The following is an 11,280-nucleotide window of genomic DNA, read 5'->3' on the forward strand; positions in this document are numbered from 1 at the left end:
CTCACCACCCCACCCCACCTTAAGATAGTTTGAGTTTCTGTCCCTTAATTCACAGGAGCTCGATATACTCCCCTGTGCTTGACTTTAAACACATCCCTCCCCTCCCATCCTTTGGCAGCCTCTCTTAGTCAGGAATTTTAAACACATCCCTCCCCTGCCCTCCTGTCCTTTGGCAGCCTCTCTTAGTCGGGGAATTTAAAACAGTTGACTTCATGCTGCTTCTCCACCTCACAAGGAGCACCTGCTCCATTTGCAGTAAAGGAAAATACAAGTTAATCCCTCCAACATACATCCCATGATGTTACCAGGTGAGAGCTTTTAAAAGAGTGACCAGAGAGGGATGAACAGACCCTACCAACTCTAAAGAACTAATGGTAAGAAAACAGATACACCTACCCGGGCAGACAGACATACATGCCTGTCTCAGTACTCAGTACTCATCTCAGTACTCTGAGTTCAAGATTGAGTTCCAGGACAGCCAAGACTACACAAAGAAACCCTGTTTCAAAAAACTAAAACTAAAACTAAAGCAAAGCAAAGGAAAGGAAAACAGACATCCCTGTTGTGCTTTGATACTCAACAAGAGCCACACTCTAGAGATCTACAAAAGGTTTGCTGCTGGGTATGGTGGCGTGTGCTTGCAGTCCCTACCCTTGGGTGGCTGAGGCAGGAGTGGCTGCACATCACAAGCCTGACACACAGCTTTCTCCTCTCCCTCTCCTGTGGTCTCCATAAGCCATCCTGGCTTTCCTTGTAGCTCAGGTGGATCCAGAATGTGCTTAGTGAGCTCAATGAAAGAAGGGCTTCCCTTGAAATGTTAAAAAGGGAAAAGAAAACAAAAAGCCCTGTGTATCTCAGAAGCAAGGGAGATGGGGAAATGGGTTGCCTTTCTGGGACCCTTATGTTTCAAAAAACAATGCCGAAAAGTTAACCAGCTTCCACCCCCCACCCAACCCTTGTATACAGGATCTCACTGAATATAAGCTGGCCTTGAACTTGAAATTCTGTACCCGTGACCTCCCACCTAGGATTCCCCTCAAGGTGGGCACATGTGCCCCTGACCTCCATTCACATCACATCTCATGGCACTGTCATTCCCTCAAGCCTTTCTGACCTGCCCCTTGCCCACCTTGTTGGTGTTGGCAGAGTGCTACATGCCCCGAATTTGCACAGGGCATTTGCAACCCACAGAGCCTAACAATTACCATTTTCTATTTGGGAAGTTTGGTGGTTTTTGATCTGGCCTGGAATGAGCACCTCCAAGACAAGTCCCCAAGTCACGGGAGTTCCAGCTTCCGGAGCAAAAGGTTCCGGAAATGAAGACCAACTTAAGGGTGTCTGGGATGAGAAGAGCTTAGCCACTTGCTAGCTGGGGGACCCTGGGTGGAGCCCCTCATCTCTGTCTGTAGAAAGGTGCGGAGGAGTGTGAAACTGTGTGCCAAGCGCTAGTTACATCACAATCACTTGAGGCCATTGTTAAAGGGTCCTGCTGCACTGCAGCACAGTCCTAGGCTACTCTCCTGAATGAGACCAGACCACACAGGTGAGTCCTCTTGGGAACTGCTGGAGTGAATGACCTTTGTAGCACCTGACTGCGGAGACACTGACCTGTTGACTCCAGCTGGGCGTTGGCCTGCTGCAGCCAGATCTCCTAGGGCTGCTTCCCAGTCCTCAGGGGAACCGAAGAGGAAGGCTCTTGGGCTTCCCTTGCATTGTTCCTCCATTCCGGCCACGAGAAGGCAGCAGACAACAGGGCTCCACCGGCCTAAACCATACATAGACTGGGCTGACCTAGAGGTTCTAAAAGTAGAAAAGCAGGTCACATCCTGCCTTTATCAGGAAAAGAAACACAGATTAACCTGACAGAGGGACTTGCAACAGTCAAGGAGCCCCTTTATCCCTGGGGTGAGCAAGCTCTTTGCCTTTCCCTGCCCCAAGCTGTCATGGTGCAGTCTGTTACCTTGGAGACCAGCTAACACTTATCTCACAGGCAAGCTGCTCTATAGAGTTTGTTTGGAGGAGCCTGGAGCGCAGAGAGGTCCTGCTGTGCCTTCTCCCAAAGATGGAGATGTAAATGAAGAAATGCAGATGGAGGTGAGTATCACAAGGGTTGGCAAGTGGGGAGAGAGAATGGTTAAGCATTGGCCAAATGAGAAAGATTTCTGTACTTGGTGCTGAGGATCTGAAACTGTGGGGACAGCAGGACTTCCATAGAGTTTCCACTGTGGGGTAACACATAGGATTCTGGGGTTTCTTGGCAGACAGGGGGTTAAGGATGTTTGTAGAAGTAAGCACGACTTGAGGATGGTTAGTGAAGCATGGGGCGGGGGGGGGGGGGGGGGGGGAGAGGGGGTTGCCAAGGAGCAGAGCGGGTGACGGGTGGGGTTGAGAAGCAAGGAGTTGTTCTGAAAGAATGGCAAGCCTTGGTAACTCTTGGGTCCCAGAGTTACCAGGAACTTGGCAGGGTTCTATGCAAGAGCGCTGGCTCACTCTGGTAACGTGGACTGCACAAGAGCAGTGGAGTAACTATAATTAGATAACAAGGCCTAGGCGCTAGGAAGATGGCTCAGCAGGTAAGAGCACTGGCTGCTCTTCCATGGGACCCAGGCTCAGCTTCCAGGGACCTACTGCCCTCCTCTGGCCTCCTCCAACACCAGACACACACGTGATACACATACATATATACATGCAGGCAAGATGCTCAAACATTAAGTACATAAATCTTCTTTAAAAATTAAATCATACACATAAAAATAAAATTTGAAATCTACAACAATAAACAATAACAATAAACAAGCCCTGGGTCAATGAGCTTGCTCAGCAGATAAAGGCATTTGTCACCAACCTGACAACCTTGTTGATTCCTGGGACCCACATGGTGGAAGGAAAGACTTTGAATACAGGTACATTGTGGCGTGTGCCTGCAGGTACACATACACACACATACACACATACACTAAATAAATACATAAGTATAAAAAATGTTAGCCCTCTAGATTGCCTTTTCATAAATTAAATATTTGAGAGTTTCTTAGATTCAGATGTTAACCAACTGGGAAGGTAGCTGACTTCTTTTATCCAATAACTCTCCTAACAATGCGCTTTGACCCAAACACTAATCTGTCCATGGGATCCCTTCATTCTCCTACGGTGCTCCAGTCACCCAGGGCAGTGCATCCACAATGTACCGCGCCCTCTTGGCTGAACTCCATACCTGCATGGTCATAGGGGTTGGGAAACAAAAGCCAAGACTAACTGGAACACTCAGACAAGAGCCTGCACTGGAGGGGAAGGGGTGGGCACTGACTGGGGCGACCCAGGCAGCCCTTCAGGCTATCGGAGGGGCCCTCGGGTCTCATGAGTAATGAGGATAGCTTTTTACATTTTTCCTCCAGGACAGGGTCTCACTATGTAGCTCTGGCTGCCTTGGAACTCACAAGTAGACTAGGCCAGCCTCAGCTCACAGATGCCTGCCTACCTCTGCCTCCTAACTGCTGAGATCAACGGCAAGCACGGCTATACTTAGCAAGGACGACATTGTTTGAAAGTTTCTCCCTCGTAGTTTAAAAGTATTTTCTCATAGAAGATCTACTTCAGTTTGTCCTTGGGGACATTCTGGAATTCTCCACTGCACTCCACATTCTGAAATTCCAGAATGCATCTGAAGGTATCTCGTAGGCTTTTTCCTTGTGATAAAATTTAGAGCCAATACCCAAGATACAATTCACAAACCACGTGAAACTCAAGAAGAAGGAAGACCAAAGTGTGGATACTTCAAACCTTCTTAGAAGGGGAAANAAAATACCCATGGAAGGAGTTACAGAGACAAAGTGTGGAGCAGAGACTGAAGGAATGACCATCCAGAGACTGCCCCACCTGGGGATCCATCCCATATACAATCACCAAACCCAGACACTGCTGTGGATGCCAACAAGTGCTTGTTGACAGGAGCCTGATATAGCTGTCTCTGGAGAGGCTCCACCAGTGCCTGACAAATATAGAGGTAGATCCTCACAGCCTACCATTCGACTGAGCACAGAGTCCCCAATGAAGGAGCTAGAGAAAGTACCCAAGGAGAAGGGTTTAGCAGCCCCATAGGAGGAACAACAATATAAACTAACCAGTACCCCCAGATCTCCTAGGGACTAAATCACCAACCAAAGAGTGAGACCCATGGCTCCAGCTGCATATGTAGCAGAGAATGGCCTAGTTGGTCATCAGTGGGAGGAGAGGCCCTTGGTCCTGTGAAGGCTCCATGCCCCAGTATAGGGGGGAATACCAGGGCCAGGAAGTAATGTGGGTGGGTTGGTGAGCAGGGGGAAAGGAGAGGGGATGGGGGAGGGGGTTTTCAGAGGGGAAACTAGGAAAAGGGGACATTTGAAATATAAATAAAGTAAATATCTAATTAAAAAATTTTAATGGAAAAAAAAAAGATTTAAAGCCAAGGGACAGGCAGGCATATTACACGAGTTGACAGCAAAGGGCCTAGGAACCCAGTGGGTAGCAGGCTCTGTGGGTTAATGGTGAGAGCCCACTGCCTCATCCCCACAGGGTCCTTGCTGCTGGGCTACCCTTCATGCAGTAACTAGCTCTACGAATCCTTTCAAGCACAGCCGTCTATTGGTAAACATTACAAAGTTCTTGCCCTCAAGCCTCTTCAGCGGGAGAAAGGAGGCCAGGCCATAACCACGGAGAGAGAAGGTGAACCGTGCAACAGAGGGCAGTGCAGCCACACAGAGGGGTGCTATTGCAGCTAGGTGCTCACAGACAAGCTACATTGGTACCCAGTCCTGAAAGGAAAGGCTGTGTCTTTTTCATCCCTGTCCCTCCCAGGATCAGCACACTCCATTCTCCAAGAGGCACTGCGAAAGGTCATGGGGTGGATACCTGGGATGCTTGAAGGTACAGCTCATGCTCTAGTTACCAGACATGAACTCCAGTAAACCTGGGAAAAGGAAGCCTCAATTGAGAAAATGCCTCCATCCAACTGACCTGTGGGCAAGCCTGTGGAGCACTTTCTAATTAATGCTTGATGCCACCTCCAGGCAGGTGGTCATGGGTTGTATAAGGAAGCAGGCTGAACAAGCCCCAGGGAGCAAGCCAGAAAGAAAGCAGCATTCCTCCATGGCCTCTGCTTCAGTTCTTGTCCTGGGTTCTCATACAATATAATCTGAATACAGTTCCAACTCCCTCCCCACTCCTCTCCGCTCCTCCTTGTCAGTGTTCTTTCACAGCCACAGAGGAGCAAACTGGATACTTATGGTATTCTACATTTCTGTCACACTTGTCATTTGGCAAAGTATTCTCACAATGTCATCTTGGCTTTTGACAGTGGAGTTAGTGGGCAGAGTGGTGATCACAATTCCTGTCTCATTCTCAACTGAAAAGCCGAAAGTCCAGGGCTCTCTAGAACACCGCATTGCTAAGCTTCATGTAGTCAGCCCCCATCTAGTTGCTCACAGAGTCTCCCCAGAATTCAGTAGTTTAGGCCTAGTCACTGCAAAATGTTAATCGCTCCCCACGGAAAAGGGAATGAGACCCTGGGGGTTACAGAGCTTGGGGTTCCAGTGCTCTGGGAGGGTTTCCAAGTCTTTGCCATAGGAATGGTCTCCAAGGGAAGCTCACTGAGGAGAAGCCAGTTCGAGTTTTTTTTTTAAGTCATTACCACTTTGTCCTGGAGTGTCTCCCAAAACAAACCACCCCTGACTAAAAGTTAAAGGCCAGAAAGGAACTAACAAGCTGCGGAAGGGCACAAGGCAGGGAGTGCGGCGTTCACAGTGAAGCCACACAGTGAAGCCAGGAAGCCACAACCCTGCTCAGCTGCTCACAGCCTGTGCCTAGCCCCACAGTTTGGTGTGGAGAGAGGGAAGGGAGGGAGCGAGGGAGGGAGGCAAGTGTCAGAAATGTTAATGAGCCAGCTTGCTTACTCTACTCGAAGGGTGAGGAGTTTTAATGAATAATGTATCTCATAGAACACAGAAGCCAGTAACAAGTGAGTTCTACAAGTACTTGGGATGAATAGAAATCCCAGAAGCAAGACCTCCTGCCCTTCCGTTCCTCGGTTTTGCCACACGCCTGTGACCCCAGCACCCAAAAGGCTGTGGTAGGAAAAATTGCACAGTGGAGGCCAGCCTGGGCTATGTCACGTGACTAATCTCCCAAACAGCAAACACAATCTTCTCTCTCAGCTGTCACTCCCATGCAACTTACGGTCTAAAGGGAACAGTGCCAGGTTTTAAACAGCATGCTAGTGACTATGATTCCAAGCTAAAGTGAACCTCTCCAAGGGAAGGGGCATAGGTACATGAAAATCCACACAAAAAGGAGTCTGAGGTAGAAAGGAAAGCTGGCGAGTTCTCTAGAGGCTGTGGTGGCTTAGCTGAACCACCTAAGACCAGTAATGTGGGGACAGAAGAATGCCCCAGAGTACAGGCAGTAACACAGGGGAAGGTCCTGTGGTTAAAGGGGCTGTACAGCTTTCTGGGACCTCCCATGACTGTGGTGGGAGGGCAGTGGTAAATTGGGAGCTCTAGAGAGGGAGGTGGCCAGCAACCCAACCACGTGGCATCTGGAAGGCTGCTTTTAAGGGAGCCACCCTAGAAACAGAGGAAAGCCTTTGAACAGAAGAGAATTAATTAGATAAGGAAACCAAGGGATGTCACCCTGCAACTGATCAGAGAGGTCAGAGGACCTCAGGCTCAAAAGCAAGAGGCACAAGAGGAGGCAAAGAGTACAAGAACTGGAGGAACTGGGATGGGTTGTGGGAGACTTTCTTGAAAGCATGACGTGGCCATTGCACTCCTGAACTCTGCAGCTGTAGTTATTTGTACAAATGTCCACAAGCTTGTCCCCCTCAAAAACTGTCACAAAGGATGGAAGGGACACGAGGCTCCATCCTTCCGTGAGGCTACAAATCCAATTAATAGTCACTGGGAGAGCTGGGCATGGTGGCGCATGCCTTTAATCCCAGCACTCAGGAGGCAGAGGCAGGTAGATTTCTGAGTTCGAGGCCAGCCTGGTCTACAGAGTGAGTTCCAGGACAGCCAGGGCTACACAGAGAAATCCTGTCTCGAAAAACCGGAAAAAAAATTGTAAATAAAAATAAAACAAAAAGTGGAGACACAATGGGACTGATTGGAAAGAAGAAGGGGGTTGGTGAGCAGAGAAGACTGCTTGAAACTGTCAAGCAGAAGTAGAAAGGTAAACATCAAAATACACTATATAACTGGGTGTGGTGGCTCACCTCTTCAAGACCCTTGTGAGTTCAAAGCCAGCCTAGTCTATCTAGTGAGTACCAAGACAGCCAGGACTACACAGTGAGGCCCTGTATCAAAAAACAAACAAAAAAGATTATATACAGGTGTGAAAATGTCATAGTGAAACCTATTATTATAAGTAATTTATATATGCTTTTGAAAGCCTATGAAAATGGGGGGGGGGCAGGGGAGAGAACAAGAGAAAATGCCAAGGAGCCCAGGGAAGATGGACACATTTGGGAGAGCTAAAATTGATTAGATTAGAGGATGGATTCAATAACAGGAATGAACATCAAGAACAGATCAAAGATGGTGGCTTCTCCGAGCCAGAGAACAGGGGAAAGAGGACAGGCCTATGTGGAACTTCCATCTTAGATGGAGCAAGTTTGAATTCCCCAGCAGAAATATCCAGTGCCAGGGAGCACTGTGAAAGCAAGATGCAGCTCTCCCAGGGAAAGGGGATGAGAGAGGACTTGTTCTCAGCCAGGATGAGAGAGCACAGCCCAGCAACAAGGATCTGGGTTGTCTGTCCTGAGTACTACATTCCATGTTGTAAGTGGTTGTGTGAACTTTCATAATCAAAGAATAAGTCTTGAGTTAAAGCATGACCCAGTGGTATCAGTGCCTCAGTTAGATAGGTTACAACTACGTGGGGAAAACCTATCAATATTATCAGATGATGTGGAAGCTAGTGTTAATCCCACCAAAGGAGAGGAAAGACCGTTACTCAAATTAGTCAAGTTTAAAGCAAGCTTTACTATATGTGCATCTTAGATAGCCAGTCCAGAGACTGCCTCTCCATAACTGTAGGATTTGAGAGGTCAGCCCCCAAAATAGGAGAAGTGGGAGTGCTATAGCCTCAAAACTGCAAGGCTAGGGTTTACAAGGAGTGGGAGATTTTTCAGAGGCATTTGGTTACGTAGGAACTTGGCAGAACAGCTCAAAATTATTTAGCAGAACATTGTATCTTATCAGAGTAGAGGTCAGGATACAGTCAGGGAGCAAATCAAGACATGGTCAAAACGTTTTACAGAAAACAGGAATGAACTTATTTTGACTTTGTAACAAGTTGACTTCTAATCTTAAAATGGAGTTACACTGGTCCATCAGCTAGGAATCTATTAATACATATCAAAGCGCTTGCCGGGGAGTTGAAAGAATGTTAGGTCTGAAACAGTGGTGGATAATTAATTGAACTAAAAACTGCCCACAGCCAGAAATGGTGGCGCACGCCTTTAATCCCAGCACATGGGAGGTAGAGGCAGGTGGATCTCTGTGAATTTGAGGCCAGCCTGGTCTATAGGAGTAAATTGCAACACAGCCAAGGTTATGCTGGAGAAACCCTGTCTCAAGGGGGGGGGGGCGCGACACGGACAGGGACTGCCTGTAACTTTAATTTTTTCAAGCCTTATTTTTAATGATGATTCTTAAACACTTCAACCTCCCTTTTAGTCCATCACCCACAAGAAATAGTGGGGAAGAAAGGATATGGGGACGTGAACATGTCTAGAAAGGTTCCTTGGAGCAGCTCCCATCTGTGTTGTCTGGAAATCGGCAGTTCAGTTCACAGGTTAGCAGCAGCCGCTCTATCCACTCATAAACACATCACGGATACACCAGCAGTCCAGTTTGGTAGAGTCGGGTTAGCAACAACAGTGACACAACCTAGCAGAGACAGCCAGGCCTCGGCCTTGGCTCAAGTCACCAGGAGGGACCAACAGGAGAAGTTCTCAGCTGTGCCTCTCTCAGGGAAGTGAAGATCAGCAAAGACGTGGGACCCCCAAGCATTGCCCAGCTAGCTGTACCAGCAAGCCAAGCTTTGTTTCCATCCCTCTGTGGAGTCCTATTTACACCCTCCAGACATCACATGTCCTCCATGTGTCTTGCCTCAGTGTGGGTCTTGCCTCACCACGTGCACCCAATCAGCCCAAGTCTCCTCAGAAACAAACTGCAGGACTCCATCAGCAGTTTTTTGGTGCAGTTCTGTCTATGGAGTCTTGACAAATGCAACTCAGTACACAATGTAAGGCAGACCAATACATGTGTGTGTTAGCAAAGAATCCGTAATCACATGTCCTTTCACATGCTTGACTTAGCAGAACATCCTCTCTCCTGTGTCTGCTTTGCTGAAGACTCATTCCTTCATGAGTCTGACTTAGCCTTTCACACCTGTGTCCACTTTAACGAAACATTCCTTCATGTGTTTACCGCAGCAAAACACCATCCAACCGACTTCCCAAAGAACCCTTGAGTTTCCACTTCACTGTCCCAAATAATTAGATTTTAAATCTCAACCATTTAAACTCTCCACAATCACAAAGTTCTGATCAGTCCAATCAACCCTGCAAAGTCTCTTAACAAGGAAGTGGCTTGGGGATGAGAGATGGGAACTGGGAAAGGAGCTGGTGGATCGTCAGTTCAGAATACCAAAATCTGGAGTCATAATGGGATAGATGTCTTGGTTCTTGATATACAAGTGAGAGTCATTGAGGGTGGACAGTAGTTCAAACATTGAGCATGTGTTAGATTGCCTAGGAAGGGGGAGACAAGAGAAGATTATCCTGAATAGCTTTACATCAACATGACACAAACTGGAGACACCTGGAAAGAGGGGCTTTAAATTGAGAAAATACCCCTAGAAGATATACCTAGGACAAGTCTTTGGTGCATTTTATTGATTGATGATGGATGTAAGAGAGCCCAGCCCACCAGGAATGGTACCACTCCTAGGCAGGCAGTCCTGGATAGTGTGAGAAACCAGGCTGAGCAAGCCATGGGAAGCAAGCCAATAACCTTGTTCCTCCATGGCTTCTGGTTTAGTTTCTACTTCCACGTTCCTGCCATGGCATTCCTCAGCGGTGGATTACGATCTGAGAGTTGTAAAATTAAATTAACCCTTTCTTCCTCCAAGTTGCTTTTATCACAGCAGTAGAAATCCTATACCATGGGTGGTGTGCACTACCGAGCTTCAGAGAACATCACTTAGGAGGCACACAGAAACATGAGCCTGGGAAGAGGCAAGCAAACAGTGAAGATGTTCAGAGAATGACTCCAAGGAAACCAGGGAGGGACTAGCCTTCTACCCATTTTCCTACACATATCTTTCAGGTCTAAGTGTATGTGCTATAGGCCCTTCACACAGAAGTAAAAATTCCCCAAGGAAGGGTCTGATTGCTCAGCTTTAGGTACCTGTGACTATTGCCTTCATCAGGATTTCTATTGCTGTGAAGAAACACCATGATTAAAGCAACTTGTGGAGGAAAGGACTTATTCTGCTTACACATCCACATCCCAGTTCATCATCAAAGGAATTCAGGGACAGGAACTTAAGCAGGCTAGGAACCTGATGGCAGGACCTGATGCAGAGGCCATGGGTAAATGCTGCTTACGGACTTGCTCCGCATGGCTTGCATAGCTTGCTTTCTTATAGAACTCAGGACCACCAGACCAGGGATGAGCACCTCCCACAATGAGCTGGACACTCCCCCATCAATCACTAAGAAAATGTCCTACAGCCTTGCCTTACAGCCTGGTCTTATGGAGGCATTTTCTTACTTGAGGTTCCTCCTCTCAAATGACTTTACCTTGTGTCAAGTTGACATAAAACTATCCAGCACAGCTACTGACTCAGGAAGCTGCTGTCTCCACACACTAGGGATTCACTTTTTGAGCATAGACACAACTCTTGCAGAGAACATAGCTTCCTCTGGGTTTTTCCCCATTCTCCATCTTGAAATTCCTAATCTGTCCCAGGAGTCTTGTGTTCCATCCCTGGATAGGCTGAGCTCTTCCCATGCAGAATCTTGCTGTTCCCCTGCCTACTCGAGCTCTCCACAATCTTTTTTTTTTGTGTGTGTGTGATTTTTTTTTTGATTTTTAATATTTTTATTACATATTTTCCTCAATTACATTTCCAATGCTATCCCAAAAGTCCCCCATAGAGCCCCCCACTTCCCTACCCACCCATTCCCATTCTTTTGGCCCTGGCATTCCCCTATATTGGGGCATATAAAGTTTGCAAGTC

The 11,280-nt window shown here is 47.5% G+C and overlaps 1 protein-coding gene and 1 long non-coding RNA gene across 2 annotated transcripts in view; one reads left to right on the plus strand and one right to left on the minus strand.

Moving 5' to 3' along the window:
- LOC115031509 overlaps nt 1-1,659 on the minus strand; it is a 29,679-nt gene extending 28,020 nt beyond the window's left edge. Inside the window, exon 1 of the long non-coding RNA XR_003837135.1 lies at nt 1,609-1,659. This is a non-coding gene — a long non-coding RNA (uncharacterized LOC115031509). The remainder of the gene's footprint in view (nt 1-1,608) is intronic.
- Nucleotides 1,660-1,865: 206 nt separating this feature from the next.
- Nucleotides 1,866-11,280, plus strand: part of Vwa3a (von Willebrand factor A domain containing 3A) — a 65,807-nt gene continuing 56,392 nt past the window's right edge. Inside the window, exons 1-2 of the mRNA XM_029479335.1 lie at nt 1,866-2,094; nt 8,709-8,826. Of these exons, the coding sequence (XP_029335195.1) occupies nt 8,759-8,826 (68 nt within the window). The 5' untranslated portion in view covers nt 1,866-2,094; nt 8,709-8,758. The remainder of the gene's footprint in view (nt 2,095-8,708; nt 8,827-11,280) is intronic.

The sequence above is a fragment of the Mus caroli genome, chromosome 7 (assembly GCF_900094665.2).
Source record: "Mus caroli chromosome 7, CAROLI_EIJ_v1.1, whole genome shotgun sequence".
Taxonomy (NCBI): Eukaryota; Metazoa; Chordata; class Mammalia; order Rodentia; family Muridae; genus Mus; species Mus caroli.